This window comes from Engraulis encrasicolus, chromosome 23 (assembly GCF_034702125.1).
Source record: "Engraulis encrasicolus isolate BLACKSEA-1 chromosome 23, IST_EnEncr_1.0, whole genome shotgun sequence".
In the NCBI taxonomy this organism is placed as follows: Eukaryota; Metazoa; Chordata; class Actinopteri; order Clupeiformes; family Engraulidae; genus Engraulis; species Engraulis encrasicolus.
Genome location: NC_085879.1, coordinates 13,114,332 through 13,135,312, shown reverse-complemented (window position 1 = coordinate 13,135,312; position 20,981 = coordinate 13,114,332). Strand labels below are relative to the sequence as shown.

Here is a 20,981-nt window from a genome sequence, read left to right as displayed (position 1 = left end):
TGTGTGTGTGTGTGTGTGTGTGAGAGAGAGAGAGGGAGTGTGTGTGTGGGGGGTGAGAGAGAGAGAGAGAGAGAGAGAGAGAGAGAGAGAGAGAGAGAGAGAGAGAGAGAGAGAGAGAGAGAGAGAGAGAGAGAACCTGTGTGAGTGCGTTCGCGTGCCAGAAAGGTTGTGCCGATACCGATAGTGCGCATTCAGGACCACGGCCAGCGATTTGGAAAGCACTCACATCTGTTTCCATAGACAGACTCACCCAACCAATACACGTTACCTGACACAACAGCATTGACACGTGCGATGCTGGCTTCGTTTGGAAAGTAAAATGCAACTATACGTGCAGAGTACATTTTTCAAGTGTTAATTCAACAATGAATAGTCGAATTAAACACTTATCCTTTGGTTGTTCAACACTGCAAAATGTAGTGAGTGGCATATTAGCACTGTGTGATGAGTAAAACAAATAATCTCAAATTCTCACCTGATCCCCGGAATCGTCAATCAGTTTCTCGCTGTGCGCATGCGGCAGTGTCTGTATATCAGTGTTATCCAGACTGAGGATGCTTTGATCGCAAGGTCTGGCATACTTCATATCACTCTTCCTGGAGTCTGTTGTTCTGTAATGTTCATAGTTGTACACGTGCTGTAGAGTACCCGTGCCTCCCACGTCTGCGTAAAGAGGCGGGTAGTATGGAATAACCGGGAGCTGTCCATTTGATTTATAAAACATCCTCTCACGTCTCCATCTGTAGCACTTCACTGACAGTATGGCTATGATTGACACGATGAACAGAAATGACACAACAGCCAGGGCCAAAACTAAGTAAAAAGTCAGATTGTCGTTGTACTCTTTGTCGTGCGTAAAGTCACTGAACTCAGAAAGCACTTCTGGAAAGCTGTCAGCTAAAGCCACATTGACATTCACAGTAGCAGAGCGAGAGGGCTGTCCGTTGTCCTCCACAACAACAGAGAGCTTTTGCTTCACAGCATCTTTATCAGTCACCTGTCTGATGGTTCTTATTTCTCCATTCTGTGCGCCCACTTCAAACAGAGCCCTGTCTGTCGCTTTCTGTAGTTTATAAGAGAGCCAGGCATTCTGACCAGAGTCCACATCCACAGCCACAACTTTAGTGACGAGATAGCCTATATCTGCTGAACGAGGCACAATCTCAGCTACAATTGAACCACTAGTCTGCACTGGATATAAAACTTGCGGTGCGTTATCGTTTTGGTCTTGAATGTTTATTACGACACTGACATTACTACTGAGTGGAGGAGATCCACCGTCCTGCGCTTTCACACGAAATTGGAAATACTTCATCTGCTCATAATCAAAAGAGCGCAAAGCATTAATGACACCACTTTCTGCATTAACAGATACATACGAGGATACTGGTACTCCATGAACAGTGGAGTCCTCTAAAATATAAGACACACGAGCATTCTGGTTCCAATCTGCGTCTTTAGCTAATATTCTAAAAACTGAAATTCCCGGAGTGTTGTTTTCTACAATTGAAGCCTGATATGAGCTCTTCTCAAACATGGGAGCGTTATCATTCACGTCTGACACCTGCAGAGAGAGACTGATACTGCCGGACAGTGACGGCATTCCCGCGTCATTACATGTCACTGTAATATTATACACTGCATTCCTCTCTCTGTCTAACTCATCATCTGTAACTAAATTGTAAAACCCATTTGCTGATGTTTTTAGAGTAAATGGTAGATTGTCCTGTGTCATGCACTCAACTCTGCCATCATCTCCTGAATCTGGGTCCTGCACTTTAAACATTCCAACTACAACTCCTGGCTTTGAATCTTCGGCGATAACATTTGACATCGATATTACATTGATTACAGGCGAGTTATCGTTGGTATCTAGAACTTCAATTTGTACTTTACATGAATCTGTTAAGCCCCCTTCGTCACTAGCTTGCACATCTATTTCATAATTCCGTGCCTTCTCATAATCAACAGCTCCTTTCAGCTTCAACACTCCACTTCGCCCATCGATTTCAAACATATCTCGTGTTTCAGCTTTAGTCTTCGCGATGGTATACATAATATCACCATTAGAGCCTTGGTCGGCGTCTGAAGCACTGACTGTTGTTAAAACAGTCCCTTTTGGTGCATTCTCGGCAATGCTTGCCTTGTATGTTGGCTGCGTAAAAACAGGCGCATTGTCATTTATGTCTAATACAGTGACGTGAATCTGGGCAGCGCTTGATAACTGCGGATCCCCTCCATCCACTGCAGTTAAAGTTAAGGACAGTGAATCTTGCTTTTCACGATCCAATGGCTTTTGTAAAAACATTTCCACGAACATCCTACCATCAGGCTGGCTTTTTAACTTCAGCTCAAAAGGATCATTTCTATTTAATGAATAGCTTTGTAGATCATTTACGCCAACGTCAGCGTCACTCGCTCTCTGCAATACAAATTTGGCACCGACAACAGCAGATTCGCTTATTTTAAATTTCATTTCATTATTTTCAAACATCGGAGGGTTATCATTGATATCCATGATCTCGACATTAATGCTGTACAATTCCATGGGATTTTCCAGAATAATCTGAAAGTGCAGAGCGCATGGCGTCTTCTTCCCACACAAAGCCTCTCTATCTATCCTCTCCCGGATAAGCAGCAGTCCTCTGTCTTTATTCAGTTCGATATACTGGGTGCTATCCTCGATGTAAATACGAGCTTTGCCTGCTTTCAGTCTTTTCAAATCTAAACCTAAATCCTGCGCTATGTTTCCAACCATGGATCCCTTCGACATCTCCTCTGGAATAGAATAGCTGACCTGCCCTCTCACAGAATACAAGAACAAAGACATCAACAGTACTTGCCACACGACGTCCGACATTTTCTTTGTTAACGGTACCAAAGCACAATACAATCCGTGATCGGAATACAGTCTAGTCCTTGAGTTATGAATACGTATTATTGCAGGTTCGACGTGTTTATCAGCATTTGTAATAGCAGAATCGGAAAGCCCAGTATCCGCATGCTCGTCAGTGAGTTGTTTTCTCTTCTGCGACGATTCTAGATGTCTTTCTCTGTCTCATATGCTGACATCATAAAGGGTGGAACCCTTCATTATGTGATCACAATCCTAAATGCTAACCAACAGCGTCCCTCTGAGTCTGTTTTGGTGAATTGCAGGAATAAGACTCAAGGAATGTAAAGTCTACTAAGAGAAGCACTAGAATGTGAAATTCAACACCATAGCATCGATTAAGTGATACCCAAGCTCACACATGAGAGGAATTTGATTTTAAAGAAATGATTGACAAAGCCAGGGTAGCGTTTCAGTCATGGGCGTAATTTCGGCATGGATATAAGGGACGCGTCCCCACCAATATCCAGCGATTATCGTTTTGTCCGCACCAATTTGATCACTGGGGCTGGGGGGAAAAACGGTCTCCCGTCTCATTCGCATTGCGGCGAAGAAAGGGTTAACCAAAAGTCCTTTGCCAAAGGCTGACGACCAATCTGATTGGCTGTACCTTCCCCTTCTTTCACGTGAGACTCTAGGTTGTGTATGGTTGCTAGGAGGCAGGAGCGCCAAAAAAAAAAAAAAAAGAAGCTGAGGTCTTTTCGGTAGGTTCTATCACTGCGCTTATCAGTGGTGTTACCACACGGTACGTTATTAAATTACTCTGGCAGGCTAACGTTCCAGAATCTTTGGTGCAACGTGGGTGACACGGGCACATGACTGCCAAGTGAGATGGCAGGCAAAAGAAAAAAAGTGGACATATGGAGCTACTTTTCAAAGAAATCTGTAAGTCACACTATCACTCGCTAATGAAATGACGTTTGGAACACAGCCCGTTAGCAGGGCAAACTCGTTATCTATGAATCAAGTTGTCTACGATGGCACAACTAACTGCAGAGACTGTTGTGCAGTTGAATATCCAATGGCTGTCAATATGTTAATGTTGCATTATGTCCTGCAAATGATAGAATGTTTGTGACAGTGACACAATAACTCCTCGTCAACATAACACGAGACAGATTTATCACGAGGGCGCCTTTGTAAAACGTCGGCGGGCACCTTAGCATAATGACAAACAAAAAAAATGCAGAATTCAGAAGGGGATAGGTCTGGAGGTCTGAGTACCCGCGCCTCCCATTTTGCCTCTCGTCCCTCCCTGTCTTTTCTTTCAATTTCGGTTGCGCGTGCATCACTGCATCCAAAGGGTTGGTGCTGCCCACCCTCTCTCTCTCTTTCTCTCGCTCCACATGAATTTCACCAACCTCTAACCTATTCAGTGTCTCGTTCTCTGTTTCCCCAATAATCAACGTCTTTGAAAGCGTGACATGAAATCGGCATTGCGCGTCATACATTTTTGAAACAAATAGGCTATGGAGACAGCACCGCTCGTGCTTATAAATCGACGTGGATCAATGACCATATTCATAGACCATGCTCTCCACATTAATTTCACCTAGGCCTACCTCTAACCTATTCCGTGTCTCGTTCTCCATTCTCAATAATCAACGTCTTTGAAAGCGTGACATTAAATCGGCATAGCGCGTCATACACGTTTGAAACAAATAGGCTATGGGGATGTCGTGCCGAAAAGAGCACCGCTCGTGCTTATAAATCGACGTGGATCAATGACCATATTCATAGACCGTGCCCTACATCTGCATGACATGAACCTACCGGTATGATTGATAATGCAAAAAAGCTTCTGGAATCTTTGTCTTGGAGCACTTTTGTGTCCCCACCAATGTCAAAATCAAAGTTTCGCCCTTGGTTTCAGTACACAGAAGTGTTTGTGTCAAGCAATGCAAAGGGAAATGTGAAAATGTGAAAAGAAGAGTAGGACCATAGCACTGCAAAAGCAACATCCATGTCCACCCATGGAAATTATTTTTTTAAACTACTTTGATTTTACAGAATATAACCTAATTACAAAGTCAGGGGTAACGAGTGAGTACACAGAAGTGTACTGTGTGTGTGTGTGTGTGTGTGTGTGTGTGTGTGTGTGTGTGTGTGTGTGTGAGAGAGAGAGAGAGAGAGAGAGAGAGAGAGAGAGAGAGAGAGAGAGAGAGAGAGAGAGAGAGAGAGAGAGAGCCAACACTACCCAGATTCATTGCAGGAATGTGTAGATAAAAGTGTGAAATAATCCTGCTCACCTCATCTTCCATTCCCACGTTTGGCCTCTGCGCTTTCCGTAATGACAGAGTTCCTCTAGTATCCAGACTGATAATACTCTCGCTAGATGGTCTGCTGTATTTCAGATCACTCTTCCGGGAGTCAGTGGTGCGGCACACCTCATAGTTGTACACGTGTTGCAGCGTGCCAGTGCCTCCCACGTCTGCGTAAAGCGGTGGATAGTATGGAATAACCGGGAGCTGTCCATTTGATTTATAAAACATCCGGTCACGTCTCCACCTGTAGCACTTGACTGACAGTATGGCTATCAGAGAAACCACGAATAGGAACGACACGACAGCGAGAGCCAGAACGAGATAAAAAGTCAGGTTGTCATTGTACTCCCTGTCGTGCGTAAAGTCAGAGAATTCAGAAAGCACTTCGGGAAAATTGTCAGCAACAGCCACGTTGACATTTACTGTAGCAGAGCGAGAGGGCTGTCCGTTGTCCTCCACAATGACAGTGAGTTTTTGTTTCACTGTATCCTTGTCAGTGACCTGCCGAATGGTCCTTATCTCTCCATTTTGCGCACCGACTTCAAACAGAGCCCTGTCTGTCGCTTTCTGTAGTTTATAAGAGAGCCAGGCATTCTGACCAGAGTCCACATCTACAGCCACCACTTTAGTGACCAGATAGCCTATATCGGCTGAACGAGGCACAATTTCTGCCACTGCAGAGCTGCTTGTCTGTACAGGATACAGGATCTGCGGTGCGTTGTCATTTTGGTCTTGTATGACTATTTTAACGCTTACATTACTGATTAACGGAGGAGAGCCTCCATCTTGGGCCTTGACGCGGAACTGAAAGTCCTTTATCTGTTCGTAATCAAAAGAGCGCACTGCGTGTATGACCCCACTCTCAGCATTAACTGACACGTAGGAAGAGATGGCGACACCATTAATCATACTCTCGTCTAGAATATAAGACACACGGGCATTCTGCTTCCAGTCTGCGTCAACAGCCCTAACTGCGAAGACAGAGAGGCCTGGGGAGTTGTTTTCAACAATAGACGCTTCATACGAGCTCTTTTCAAACACAGGTGCGTTATCATTAACATCTGTAATCTGTAACTGGAGCGTGATATAACTAGACAGGGGTGGACTACCGTTATCAGAGCACGTCACTGTAATATTATAATCTGAGTCTGCTTCGCGATCTAGTGCACTGTCCGTAACTACACTGTAAAACCCATTCGAGGTGGATGTGATAGAAAAAGGAATGTCACCATTCATTTCACATTCCACTTCTCCGTTTGTGTCTGAATCCGGGTCATTAACACTAACCATAGCTATGACTGTACCCTTGGGAGAATCTTCATTTACTGAAACAGATTGAGAAATAATTGTAATTACAGGGCTGTTGTCATTTACATCAGTGACATCCACTATAACCTTACTGGAATCTGACAATCCACCTTTATCTACAGCTTCTACATCGATCTGATAATATTTGGCCGTTTCGTAGTCTAACTCCCCATCTAAAATAATGTCGCCATTTTCCTCTATGTGGAACAATTCAGAAACCCCATCGAGGCTGTTTGAAATAATATAACTAACTTCTCCATTACTCCCTTTATCGACATCAGTTGCACTGACTGAGGTAACCGATGTTCCCTTCTTTGCATTTTCTGGTATTACACTCTTATATACAGGCTTAGTAAACACAGGAGCATTATCATTGGCATCTAACACGGTGATGTATATCTGCACTGTCCCCGACATAAGGGGCTCACCACCATCCATAGCAGTCAGAAGGAGCGCCATGTTTTCCTCTTTCTCTCGATCTAAAGGTTTCTGTAAAACCATTTCCACCTTTTTGCTCCCATCAGCCTGACTATGCAGTTTCAACACGAAATTATCCGTCGGTTTTAATGTGTATGTCTGGAGACCATTGATGCCTATGTCTAAATCCATCGCTTTGTCTAAGACAAATTTCGAGCCTATCACAGCAGTTTCGCTGATTTCAATACGTTTTTCATTGTTTTTAAATGTTGGGGCGTTATCATTTACATCCGTAATCTCAACTGTTATTCTGTATAACTCCATCGGATTCTGCAATATAATCTGAAAGTCGAGAGCGCAAGGCGTTGTCTGTCCGCATAATGCCTCTCTGTCTATCCTCTCTTTGACGACGAGCGCTCCCCTTTCTTTGTTCAGCTCGATGTACTCTTTGCTGTCCCCGGTAAAAACACGAGCTTTACCTGCCTGGAGCCTTCTCAATTCCAGTCCCAAATCCTGAGCAATATTTCCCACAACGGAGCCTTTTGGCATCTCCTCCTTGATGGAATAACTGACTTGTCCGAGTACTGAGCTCAGTAAGGTGACCGACATGAACAAAAGGATTTGCCGTGATATTCCTCTCTTCAACAACTTCGACGTGGATGATGGTAGAGCGAGTAAAATCCATGGTATATCTTGTAGAGCCATAATTGCTGCTTGGTAAGAAAACTAATACGCATTTAATATCCGCACTTGTTACAAAGATAACGCGTTATAGAAGACAGATCTGTTTGCGTGTTTCTCCTCCGCTGTTCCTATAAAAATGGAGGAGGAGGAACTATTTTCCAAGATGGCCATCCTTCCCCAGCATCATACTGTTAGCCAACAGCGTCCCTCTGAGTCCAAATATTAGAACTGCACAGAGATATTGCAGAAAGGAGTAACACGCGGCCTGCTTCTCCTGCTCAGCACTACAACCCGTCTATAAATACGTGTGAAAAAATCTTACATTCTTATTGAACTACAAATTAAATCAAATTATTGTAACCCACAAATATAAATGCACGCACAAAGCAAATACATACAATACAAACACGATGCATACACGTCACATAGCCTGCAAGAGTGGGCGAGTGGCTTGCACCAGCACTGCCGTGTGCCCACAGCTAGCATTCAGGACCATGGCCAGCGTTTTGGAAAGCACTCACACCGGCCCACTTATTCGCGTTAGCAGTGAAGTGAGAGAGAGAGAGATTGAGAGAGAGAGAGAGAGAGAGAGAGAGAGAGAGAGAGAGAGAGAGAGCAAAAGTATGAGGCGCCGCCTAGCCAATATGTCAGGAATTGCATACACATCACCGCTAAAAGCTTGCACGTACCTTACTTTTCCTCGCACATCACCGCTAAAAGCTTGCACGTACCTTACTTTTCCTCGCACATCACCGCTAAAAGCTTGCACTTACATTACTTTTCCTCGCACATGCACCCGAAAGGTTTGCACGTACACTGTTATTTGCTTGCACTCGAACAGGAAAACGTTGTGCATACGCCACATTTTCATGCACGCAGTAACAAAAATCTCACACACAAACTACTTTGACCTCGCACACACACCACTTTTGCCTCTCACACATACACACATTACACTCATACGCACAATACTTTTATTTGCACATGCACGCCAAACGCTCACACATAATTAGACTTTACTTCGCACATATCCCACTTTTCTATGCACATACACCCTTAAAGCTCGCACACATACCAGTGTTACTACGCACATGCTTGACTTTTCCCTCACGCACATACCACTTTTTTTCTTACACATCACTACCATTCAAAATCGAGATTTCAGATGGTGTTTATGACAGGGAAATGGTATGTGTGCGACGACGTTAGTGTTGTGTGTCTCTGAGAAAGTGGTGTGTGTGTGTGTGTGTGTGTGTGTGTGTATGTAAGTTGTAGTGTGTCACACAAAAAGTGTTGTGTGTGCGAGCTAACATGTAAATTAAGGGCCGAGCTCCGCCCAGGTGCCAGCTCATTATGCAAATGCAGACCGAGTAAAGAAAACATTGAATATTCTGACCATTCTGAACGTTACCCTTCTATTATGTAAAAAAAAAAAATATATATAAATAATAAAATGAATGGTGATACAGTTTCAGAAATAAAAATATTAGCGTCCACTCAAGACAGGAAGTGAAAAAACAACAACCGGAAAACCAGCCCAACCCACTTTCTTTGCCTGAACGTGGGTTGCTCGCACATTTAACGGACTGACGAACGGACTTCGAAATGGCTGCGCATACCAGGGACAGGGACGCCATGTTAAATCAGGCTATAGGGCTTTTAAGTAAGGGTTAACGTTTGGCGAGAAGGTCGCTACCGTGGAATAGCAGCACGACAGAGAGAATCTTTAGACCCCGACGTGGAGCGGTAGCCAGGACAACGGGTGCTGTCTATCACAGCAGCTGATTAGAGTCTTGTTGAAAAGTCGCTTTAGCAGTGAAAAGTCTTGTTGCCATTGACAGCGGTCTGTTATAGACCAACCCGTCCGTTATCGAAAAATAACAGACGTGCGAACGTTGGGGAGCCCCGTTGAAATGAATGGAGCATTCGACCGATGACGTCACACCATATAATAAACACAATTATAGATTCTCCTGGAAATTCAGGCGTTAACATCCAGGCAGGTGTTAACAATTTAGCTCGTTCTAATAATTCGACACCAACACCATCAGCAGACTCGGTCCAAGATGGTCAATGCACTCTTCAGAAGATCCACTGGGGCCACCACCTCTGCCACACCTGCACTTTCTGCAAATATGCGTTACGAGACAAGACGGTCATTCGGAAACTGGGCCACTACATCAAAAAAGAAACGGTTGTATTTCCCTCTTTTACTTAATATGTGGTGATGTGCTGTGATCTTATGCATGCTGTGTCTATGTGTTACTGTACTGGTCCCCGCTAGTTCGGTACTTTGGAATTAGCATGCATAAGATCACAGCACATCACCACATATTAAGTAAAAGAGGGAAATACAACCGTTTCTTTTTTGATGTAGTGGCCCAGTTTCCGAATGAAAGTGCAGGTGTGGCAGAGGTGGTGGCCCCAGTGGATCTTCTGAAGAGTGCATCTTGGACCGAGTCTGCTGATGGTGTTGGTGTCGAATTATTAGAACGAGCTAAATTGTTAGCACCTGCCTGGATGCTAACGCCTGAATTTCCAGGAGAATCTATAATTGTGTTTAAAAGCCCTATAGCCTGATTTAACATGGCGTCCCTGTCCCTGGTATGCGCAGCCATTTCGAAGTCCGTTCGTCAGTCCGTTAAATGTGCGAGCAACCCACGTTCAGGCAAAGAAAGTGGGTTGGGCTGGTTTTCCGGTTGTTGTTTTTTCACTTCCTGTCTTGAGTGGACGCTAATATTTTTATTTCTGAAACTGTATCACCATTCATTTTATTATTTATATATATATATATATTTTTTACATAATAGAAGGGTAACGTTCAGAATGGTCAGAATATTCAATGTTTTCTTTACTCGGTCTGCATTTGCATAATGAGCTGGCACCTGGGCGGAGCTCGGCCCTTAATTTACATGTTAGCTCGCACACACAACACTTTTTGTGTGACACACTACAACTTACATACACACACACACACACACACACACCACTTTCTCAGAGACACACAACACTAACGTCGTCGCACACATACCATTTCCCTGTCATAAACACCATCTGAAATCTCGATTTTGAATGGTAGTGATGTGTAAGAAAAAAGTGGTATGTGCGTGAGGGAAAAGTCAAGCATGTGCGTAGTAACACTGGTATGTGTGCGAGCTTTAAGGGTGTATGTGCATAGAAAAGTGGGATATGTGCGAAGTAAAGTCTAATTATGTGTGAGCGTTTGGCGTGCATGTGCAAATAAAAGTATTGTGCGTATGAGTGTAATGTGTGTATGTGTGAGAGGCAAAAGTGGTGTGTGTGCGAGGTCAAAGTAGTTTGTGTGTGAGATTTTTGTTACTGCGTGCATGAAAATGTGGCGTATGCACAACGTTTTCCTGTTCGAGTGCAAGCAAATAACAGTGTACGTGCAAACCTTTCGGGTGCATGTGCGATGAAAAGTAAGGTACGTGCAAGCTTTTAGCGGTGATGTGCGAGGAAAAGTAAGGTACGTGCAAGCTTTTAGCGGTGATGTGCGAGGAAAAGTAAGGTATGTGCAAGCTTTTAGCGGTGATGTGTATGCAATTCCTGACATATTGGCTAGGCGGCGCCTCATACTAAAGCACTGTGTGTGAGAGAGAGAGATTAAAACACACAGCAAAGGACAAAGTTGATGCTCACCTGGTCCTCTAAGTCCTCACAGCTCATTCTGCCTCTCTGCATGTGAGGAAGCGTTTGAGATCCACTCGTGTCCAGACTCAAAATGCTCTGACCACAAGGGCCTCCGTACTTCACATCACTCTTTCTCGAATCAGTTGTTCTGTAATGTTCATAGTTGTACACGTGCTGCAAAGTGCCCGTGCCCCCAACGTCTGCGTAAAGGGGTGGGTAATATGGAATAACCGGGAGCTGTCCATTGGATTTATAAAACATCCTCTCACGTCTCCATCGGTAGCACTTCACTGACAGTATGGCAATGATGGACACGATGAACAGAAATGAAACTACTGCTAAGGCCAAAACTAGATAAAAAGTCAAGTTGTCGTTGTATTCCTTCTCGTGCGTAAAATCACTGAACTCTGATAGCACTTCGGGAAAGCTGTCAGCTAAAGCCACGTTGACATTCACTGTAGCAGAGCGAGAGGGCTGTCCGTTGTCCTCCACTACAACAGTGAGCTTTTGCTTCACAGCGTCTTTATCAGTGACCTGTCTGATAGTTCTTATTTCTCCATTCTGTGCGCCCACTTCAAACAGAGCCCTGTCTGTCGCTTTCTGTAGTTTATAAGAGAGCCAGGCATTCTGACCAGAGTCCACATCCACAGCCACCACTTTAGTGACCAGGTAGCCTATATCTGCTGAGCGAGGCACAATCTCGGCTACCACGGAGCCACTTGTCTGCACTGGATATAAAACCTGCGGTGCGTTATCGTTTTGGTCTTGAATGTTTATTACGACACTGACGTTGCTACTGAGTGGAGGAGACCCACCGTCCTGCGCTTTCACACGAAATTGGAAAGATTTAATCTGTTCATAATCAAAAGAGCGCATAGCACTTACGACACCGCTCTCAGCGTTCACAGACACGAAAGAGGAGACTGACACTCCGTTAATTGTGGAGTCCTCTAAAATATAAGTCACTCGTGCATTTTGGTTCCAGTCCATGTCTTTAGCTAATACTCTAAACACCGAATTTCCTGGTGCGTTATTTTCTACAACTGAAGCCTGATATGAGCTCTTCTCAAACATGGGAGCGTTATCGTTCACGTCTGACACTTGCAGAGAGAGACTGATACTACCAGACAGCGACGGAACTCCTCCGTCATTACACGTCACTGTAATATTATACATGGCATTCCTCTCTCTGTTTAATTCATCATCCGTAACCAGACTATAAAACCCATTTGTTGTTGTCTTTAGAGTAAATGGTAAACTATCCACTGTTACGCACTCGACTCGTCCGTCATCTCCAGAATCTGGGTCCTGCACTTTAAACATGCCAACTACAACACCTGGCTTTGAATCCTCAGCAATAACATTTGACATTGATATGACATTGATAGTAGGCGCGTTATCATTTGTGTCTAACACATCTATTTGTATTTTACACGAATCAGTTAGACCCCCTTCGTCACTAGCCTGTACATGTATCTGGTAATGTCGCACCTTCTCAAAATCGACTGCTCCTTTTAACTTTAAGACTCCATTTTTTTCATCGATTTCAAACATGTCCTGTGTTTCATCCATAATGTTTGTTATGGAATATGTTATAACCCCATTGGAGCCTTTATCTGAATCCGACGCGCTGACTGAAGTCAAAACGGTGTCTTTTGGCACATTTTCCATGATACTAGTCCTATAAAGGGGCTGCGTAAAGACAGGCGCATTATCATTTACGTCCAAGACAGTAATAGCTATCTGTGCAGTACTAGATAGCTGTGGCTCTCCCCCATCGACAGCCGTTAAGACCAATGTCAATGTCTCTTCTTTCTCTCTGTCTAAGGGCTTTTGTAAAACCATCTCCACTATTTTATGTCCATCCGGCTGATTTTTCAATTTCAGTGCAAAATTATCATTGGTATTTAAATGATAGCTCTGAAGATCATTCGTGCCGACATCTGCATCGTTTGCCCTTTCTAACACAAATTTAGCCCCGATCACGGCTGACTCACTAATTTTAAACTTCATTTCATTCTTTGCGAAATTCGGAGGGTTATCGTTTATATCCATGATCTCGACATTAACGCTGTACAATTCCATGGGATTTTCCAGAATAATCTGAAAGTGCAGAGCGCATGGCGTCTTCTTCCCACACAAAGCCTCTCTATCTATCCTCTCCCGGATAAGCAGCAGCCCTCTGTCTTTATTCAGCTCGATATACTGGGTGCTATCCTCGGTGTAAATACGAGCTTTGCCTGCTTTCAGTCTTTTCAAGTCTATACCTAAATCCTGCGCTATGTTTCCAACCATAGATCCCTTCGACATCTCCTCTGGAATAGAATAGCTGACCTGCCCTGCCACTGAATAAAAGAACAAAGACATCAACAGTACTTGCCACACGACGTTGTCCGACATTGTCTTTGTTAACGGTACCAAAGCAAAATATAATCCTTGTTCGGAATAGAGCCTAATCCTTTGGGTATGGATGCGTAATATTAGAGGTTCGACGTGTTTTTCGGTGTTTGAAATAGCAGAATCGGAGAGCCCAGTATCCGCATGCTCGCCAGTGGGTTGTTTTCTCTTCTGCGACGATTCTAGATGTCTTTCTCTGTCTGGTATGCTGACATCATAAAGGGTGGAACCATTCATTTATGTGCTGACAATCCGAAACGTTAATCAACAGCGTCCCTCTGAGTCTGTTTTGGTGAATTGCAAGTAAAAGACTCAAGCAAGTGTTACCCAAGCACACGCATAGAACTCCTAAAGGTATACCATCGCAATGAAGGCAATGCAACATATAAATAAATGTTAGAATGTGAAGAAGAGTAGCATAGGGACCATAGCACTGCAAAAGTAACATATATGGAACTCACTTTTTAAAACTGCTTTGATTTTACAGAATATAGCCTAATTACAAAGCCACGGTAACGTGTCAGTACACAGTTGTGTGTGTGTGTGCGTGCGTGTGTGTGGCAGTGTGTGTGTGTGTGTGTGTGTGTGTGTGTGTGTGTGTGTGTGTGTGTGTGTGTGTGTGTGTGTGTGTGTGTGTGTGTGTGAGTGTGTGTGAGAGAGAGAGAGAGAGAGAGAGAGAGAGAGAGAGAGAGAGAGAGATACAACAAAAATATCTATTCCACACCGGATATCTCCTTACTCTTTGCATATCAAATTGTCTCCGTCGTCCCACAGAGCATATTCAGGACCATGGCCAGCGATTTGGACAGCACTCACACCGGCCCACTTATTCACATGTTAGCAGTGATGTTACAGATAGAGAGAGAGAGAGACTAAAACACACAGCAGGAGACAAATATGATGCTCACCTGTTCCTCTAAGTTGTCACAGCTCATTCTGTCTCTCTGCATGTGAGGAAGTGTTTGAGATCCACTCGTGTCCAGACTCAAAATGCTCTGAGCACACGGGCCTCCGTACTTCACATCACTTTTCCTCGAATCAGTTGTTCTGTAGAGCTCGTAATTGTAAACACGCTGCATTGTCCCCGTGCCACCCGCGTCTGCGTAAAGTGGTGGGTAATAAGGGATAACGGGGAGCTGTCCATTTGATTTGTAAAACATCCTCTCACGTTTCCACCTGTAGCACTTCACTGACAGAATGGCTATGATGGACACGATGAACAAGAATGAAACCACAGCCAGGGCCAACACGAGATAAAATGTCAAGTTGTCATTGTATTCCTTGTCATGCGTAAAATCGCTGAATTCCGAGAGCACTTCGGGAAAGCTGTCAGCTAAAGCCACATTGACATTCACAGTAGCAGAGCGAGAGGGCTGTCCGTTGTCCTCCACTACAACAGTTAGTTTTTGCTTCACACCGTCCTTGTCCGTTATCTGACGCACAGTTCTTATTTCTCCATTTTGAGCACCGATTTCAAACAGAGCCCTCTCCATCATTTTCTGTAGTTTATAAGAGAGCCAGGCATTCTGGCCGGAGTCCACATCCACAGCCACCACTTTTGTGACGAGATAGCCTATGTCTGCTGAACGAGGCACAATCTCAGCAACTACTGAGCTACTGCTCTGGACGGGGTAAAGCACTTGTGGCGCGTTGTCGTTTTGATCTTGGATACTTATTCTGACACTAGCATTGCTACTGAGCGGCGGAGAGCCTCCGTCCTGCGCTTTTACGCGGAACACAAAGTCTTTCATCTGTTCAAAGTCAAAAGAGCGCACCGCACGAATGACTCCCGTTTCAGCATCCACTGACACGTAGGATGAGATGGGTACTCCATTTGTGGAGGATTCATCCAAAATATAGGAAACGCGGGCATTCTGATTCCAGTCTGTATCAATAGCTTTTATTGTAAATACGGAAACGCCTGGCGAGTTATTTTCTACTATAGATGCCGCATATGCTGCGTTTTCAAACACAGGCGGATTATCATTTACATCTGCTACCTGCAATGCCAGACTCACACTGCTAGAAAAGGAGGGCACACCCTCATCCGAGCAGGTCACTATAATGTTGTAATCAGCTGATGTCTCACGGTCTAACGTACTTTCAGTGACAATGCTGTAAAAACCGCTAGAAGTCGATTTGATGGCGAAGGGGATGTCTTCATTCATACTACAATGGACTTGGCCATTCTTTTCTGAATCTGGATCACTAACGCTTACCATTGCTATCACCGTGCCTACTAAGGAGTCCTCATTTACTGAAGCTGATTTCGAAATGATGTTCATGGACGGACTGTTATCATTGACATCCACCACATCGATAATGATTTTACTTGAATCAGACAAACCGCCGTTATCAACTGCCTCAACGTCGACTTCATAACGTTTGGTGGTTTCATAATCTATATTCCCTATTAGACTAACCTCGCCATTTTCGTTCACATTAAATACGTCAGCCATACCAGGAATTAAATAGCTCACTTGACCATTCAAGTCTTTATCTGCGTCAGAAGCGCTGATGCTAGTCAACACTGTTCCTTTTGGAGAATTTTCTGTTACAACTGCTCTGTAAACATCCTTGGTGAAAACAGGAGCATTGTCATTTATGTCTAGTACTGTGACGTGTATTTTTACTGTGCCTGACATTACAGGCTCTCCGCCATCAACTGCCGTTAACAGAAGCGAAATATGTTCTTGTTTTTCTCGATCAAGAGGTTTCTGTAAAATCATTTCTACTTTCTTACTGCCATCTGCCTGGTTGTGCAGTTTTAAGGCAAAATGATCCGATGGCTTCAGTATATAGCTTTGAAGTCCATTTAAGCCTATGTCTAAATCCATGGCTTTGTCTAATAGAAATTTCGAGCCAACCACTGCCGACTCGGGCATTTCAAACCTTCTCTCGTTGATTTTGAAAGTAGGTGCATTATCATTTATATCTACTATTTCAACTGTTACCCGGAATAATTCAATCGGGTTTTCCAGAATGATCTGGAAGTCTAATGCGCAAGGCGTAGTCTGTCCACAAAGCACCTCTCTGTCTATTCTCTCTTTGATGGTGAGGACTCCCTTGTCTTTGTTCAGGTCGATGTACTGGGTGCTATCTCCAGCATACACTCGAGCTTTACCGGACCTCAGTCTTTTTAATTCCAGTCCTAAATCTTGGGCTATGTTTCCCACCACTGAACCGACAGACATCTCCTCCGGAATGGAATAACTGACCTGTCCAAACACACTGCTGTGAGAGACGATGCAGACGAACAATAGTACTTGCCATGCCATCCCTCCAGTCGCCATTTTTTCTCGTCAAATTTGAGGCATACAATCCAAGCAAACAATCCAAGCAAAATACAAGAGAAAGTGTCCTATTACTCCCCAATCGTCGAAGTCACGGAGGTCGTTCCTTATGCTCAATGCAAAAAAAAAAAAACATTTAAAAATAAGAGAACATATTCCCGTCGACAGGGAAATCCTCTACTCGTGCCCTCCTCTGTTCCTCGTGAAATGAGGAGATGAAAAAGGGAGGATGCATTATAACGACGGGCTACACTCACAAACTGCTGGCCAACAGCGTCCCTTTGAGTTGAATGAGATGAACTGCACCTCTGCAAGTCCATGTGTTTACCAAGTGAAACGAAGACGGAACTTACGCAAAACATGCTTCCAATACTTATTCAAGCCCACACACAATTCCACTTAAAGTGAATACATAAATAACTGAAGATCAGAGTGAATGGTAACAAAAGCCGCCAATCATATCCATGCAAACAAATTATGAAACGAAGTAACATGCCATATTCAAAGCGTTACGTCTGCGGGGGAAAACCTTGAATCGCATAGCAGATTAAAGATAGGATGTGCAAGCTGAATATTAGTGTGGTGGTGATGTAATTGCTGTGTAGTGTGACATATTATAATAAACACGATTTGTTTTACATAGCAAAATACAAATGGTTACATTTTAGTGACACGGAATGGTGAAAAATAATATAAACTTCTCACCTGATCCCCAGAATCGTCTATCAGTTTCTCGCTGTGCGCGTGCGGAAGTGTCTGTATGTCAGTGTTATCCAGACTGAGGATGCTTTGATTGCAAGGTCTGACATACTTCATATCACTCTTCCTGGAGTCTGTTGTTCTGTAATGTTCATAGTTGTACACGTGCTGCAAAGTACCCGTGCCCCCAACGTCTGCGTAAAGTGGCGGGTAATATGGGATAACCGGGAGCTGTCCATTTGATTTGTAAAACATCCTCTCGCGTCTCCATCTGTAGCACTTCACTGACAGAATGGCGATGATGGACACGATGAAGAGAAATGAAACTACTGCTAAGGCCAAGACAAGATAAAAAGTCAGGTTGTCATTGTACTCCTTGTCGTGCGTAAATTCGGTGAACTCAGAGAGCATTTCTGGAAAGCTGTCAGCTAAAGCCACGTTGACATTCACAGTAGCAGAGCGAGAGGGCTGTCCGTTGTCCTCCACTACAACAGTCAGCTTTTGCTTCACAGCATCTTTATCAGTCACCTGTCTGATGGTTCTTATTTCTCCATTCTGTGCGCCCACTTCAAACAGAGCCCTGTCTGTCGCTTTCTGTAGTTTATAAGAGAGCCAGGCATTCTGACCAGAGTCCACATCTACAGCCACCACTTTAGTGACCAGATAGCCTATATCTGCTGAACGAGGCACAATTTCAGCCACTGCAGAGCTGCTTGTCTGTACAGGATACAGAATCTGCGGTACGTTGTCATTTTGGTCTTGTATGATTATTTTAACACTAACATTACTGCTTAATGGTGGAGAGCCTCCATCTTGGGCCCTGACCCGGAACTGAAAGTCTTTTATCTGTTCGTAATCAAAAGAGCGCACTGCGTGTATGACCCCACTCTCAGCATTAACTGACACATAAGAAGAGATGGCCACTCCATTAATCACACTCTCATCCAGTATATAGGAAACGCGGGCATTCTGCTTCCAGTCGGCATCGACAGCCCTGACGGCAAATACAGAGAGGCCTGGGGAGTTGTTTTCAACAATAGATGCTTCATACGAGCTCTTTTGAAACAAAGGCGCGTTGTCATTAACATCTGTAATCTGTAACTTGAGAGTGATGTTACTGGACAGCGATGGGACTCCTTCATCGGAACACATAAGGGTAATATTATACTCTGAGTCTGTTTCCCTGTCGAGTGCGCTGTCAGTAACTATACTGTAAAAGCCATTCGATGTTGACTTGATAGTGAATGGAATGTTGTCATTTATTCCACAGTGCACCTGACCATTTGTGTCCGAGTCGGGATCATCCACACTAATCATAGCTACAATTGTGTTTGTAGCAGAGTCCTCGTTTATTGAGGTCGATTTTGATACAACGTTAATAACAGGGCTGTTATCATTTACGTCTGTCACATCTACGATTAGTCTGCTTGAGTCTGACAAGCCACCATTATCAACGGCCTCTATATCAATCTGATAAAACTTGGCTGCTTCGTAGTCAATCTTGCCCTCTAAAATAACGTCGCCATTTTCCTTTATATGAAACAACTCAGATACACCGTCGAGTGTGTTTGAAATTAAGTAACTCACTTCCCCATTGCCTCCCTTATCTGCATCTGACGCACTAACTGAAGTGACTAATGTTCCCTTGGGAGAATTTTCAGCTATTATGCTTTTATAGACAGACTTGGAAAATACAGGGGCGTTGTCGTTAATATCTAACACGGTAATGGATATTTGCACTGTCCCTGACATAAGGGGATCACCGCCATCCATAGCAGTCAGAAGGAGCGCCATGTTTTCCTCCTTCTCTCGATCTAGCGGTTTCTGTAAAAGCATCTCCACCTTTTTACTCCCGTCAGCTTGGTTGTGTAGTTTCAACACAAAATTATCTGTCGGGTTTAATGTGTAACTCTGAAGTCCATTTGTACCTATATCTAAATCCATCGCTTTCTCTAACACGAATTTGGATCCTATCACAGCGGACTCGCTTATTTCAAAACGCTTCTCATTATTTTTAAAAGTAGGCGCGTTGTCATTTACATCGACAATCTCTACAGTAACCCTGTACAGTTCCATCGGATTTTCCAGAATAATTTGAAAGTGTAGTGCGCAAGGCGTTGTCTGCCCGCACAATGACTCTCTGTCTATCCTCTCTTTGATGACGAGTACTCCCCTTTCTCTGTTCAGCTCGATGTATTCTGTACTATCAGTTGTATAAATTCGAGCTTTACCTGATTTCAGTCTTTTCAAGTCCAGTCCCAAATCCTGTGCTATATTACCAACAAAGGAGCCTTTAGCCATTTCCTCTGCGATGGAGTAGCTGACTTGGCCGTACGCTGCTCTCGGTGCGATGGCCGACAAGAACAAAAGGATGTGCCACGCTATTCTTTTGGCAGAAAATGCCACAATCCACGACGGTGCAATCCACAAGAATCGGTGATTATCCATACTTGCAGTTGAGGAATGGAAAGTTACACGTATCTATCTCCTGATAATCTCAAACACAATACAGTGTTTGGTGAACACTGCGTCGTCCACGTCCTTCTTGCACTTCGGTTATACAAGACTGGTGGGGGAGGTACAATGCGTGACAGGGTTGTGTGAGATCATCAGCAAAGAAATCTTGACCAACAGCGTCCCTCTGAGTCTAAACGATGGAATTACACTGGTGAGCTCCATCAAGTTTTACAACGGTTGGCCATTCAAAATAGTCTAGTGCTGTTGAACAGCTATACTGTAAAATAACTCCACTAAAATAATTTCAATCATACTAATTTACTTGTGATGAAGTAAAATCGTAACCAGCACCTTATCAAAGACCCATGTCTACAATAAATGTTTATTTGAACATAAGAACGCAGACCGAGGCTGTGCGTAAAAGCATGGAGAGGTTGGGAAGCGCTTTCAGCACCACGGTCAGCGACCGGTACATCTCTCTCTCTCTCTCTCTCTCTCTCTCTCTCTCTCTCTCTCTCTCTCTCTCACACACACACACACACACACACACACACACCTGCTTTTGATGTACGCACAACGTTTTGCTTCTGACACCACATCGCTCTGCTCTCTAAGATATAACAGTACTGTGTGTGTGTGTGTGTGTGTGTGTGTGTGTGTGTGTGTGTGTGTGAGAGAGAGAGAGTACTAGAGAAGACAAAGACATACATTGAATACCTTGAGAGTGAGAGAAAGAGAGAGTGCGTGTGTGTGTGTGTGTGTGTGTGTGTGTGTGTGTGTGTGTGTGTGTGTGTGTGTGTGTGTGTGTGTGTGTGTGTGTGTGTGTGAGAGAGAGAGAGAGAGAGAGAGAGAGAGAGAGAGAGAGAGAGAGAGAGAGAGAGAGAGAGAGAACTGCACATGAACTGAATTCACCTGAGC

The 20,981-nt window shown here is 44.0% G+C and overlaps 5 protein-coding genes and 1 pseudogene across 5 annotated transcripts in view; all 6 read right to left on the bottom strand.

The window, feature by feature from the left end:
* Nucleotides 1–20,981, bottom strand: part of LOC134440135 (protocadherin gamma-A2-like) — a 138,298-nt gene that overhangs the window by 103,607 nt on the left and 13,710 nt on the right. The window lies entirely within an intron of this gene.
* Nucleotides 145–2,860, bottom strand: LOC134439743 (protocadherin gamma-A11-like). The gene has a single exon (XM_063189656.1). It carries the CDS (start codon nt 2,858–2,860, stop codon nt 464–466), a length of 2,397 nt encoding a protein of 798 aa, XP_063045726.1. The 3' UTR covers nt 145–463.
* On the bottom strand, nt 3,117–7,792 carry LOC134440649 (protocadherin gamma-A11-like). Its single transcript, XM_063190774.1, has 2 exons — nt 5,143–7,792; nt 3,117–3,140 (listed from the first exon to the last, which is right to left on the bottom strand). Exons 1-2 carry the CDS (start codon nt 7,585–7,587, stop codon nt 3,117–3,119), a joined length of 2,469 nt encoding a protein of 822 aa, XP_063046844.1. The 5' UTR covers nt 7,588–7,792.
* Nucleotides 12,476–13,744, bottom strand: LOC134440648 (protocadherin gamma-B4-like; annotated as a pseudogene).
* On the bottom strand, nt 14,443–16,994 carry LOC134439579 (protocadherin gamma-A5-like). The gene has a single exon (XM_063189480.1). It carries the CDS (start codon nt 16,905–16,907, stop codon nt 14,487–14,489), a length of 2,421 nt encoding a protein of 806 aa, XP_063045550.1. The 5' UTR covers nt 16,908–16,994; the 3' UTR covers nt 14,443–14,486.
* Nucleotides 17,117–20,548, bottom strand: LOC134439655 (protocadherin beta-16-like). The gene has a single exon (XM_063189557.1). The coding sequence runs from the start codon at nt 20,052–20,054 to the stop codon at nt 17,565–17,567; it is 2,490 nt and encodes an 829-aa protein (XP_063045627.1). The 5' UTR covers nt 20,055–20,548; the 3' UTR covers nt 17,117–17,564.

What these genes read in the sequence shown, in the direction of transcription:
- LOC134439743 (XM_063189656.1), bottom strand. Translation starts at nt 2,860, where the DNA reads ATGTCGGACGTCGTGTGGCAAGTACTGTTGATGTCTTTGTTCTTGTAT.
- LOC134440649 (XM_063190774.1), bottom strand. Translation starts at nt 7,587, where the DNA reads ATGGCTCTACAAGATATACCATGGATTTTACTCGCTCTACCATCATCC. An exon ending in ACGTGGGAATGGAAGATGAG is followed by an intron (nt 3,141 to 5,142) that starts GTGAGCAGGATT and finishes TCACCAAAACAG; the next exon opens with ACTCAGAGGGACGCTGTTGG.
- LOC134439579 (XM_063189480.1), bottom strand. Translation starts at nt 16,907, where the DNA reads ATGGCGACTGGAGGGATGGCATGGCAAGTACTATTGTTCGTCTGCATC.
- LOC134439655 (XM_063189557.1), bottom strand. Translation starts at nt 20,054, where the DNA reads ATGGATAATCACCGATTCTTGTGGATTGCACCGTCGTGGATTGTGGCA.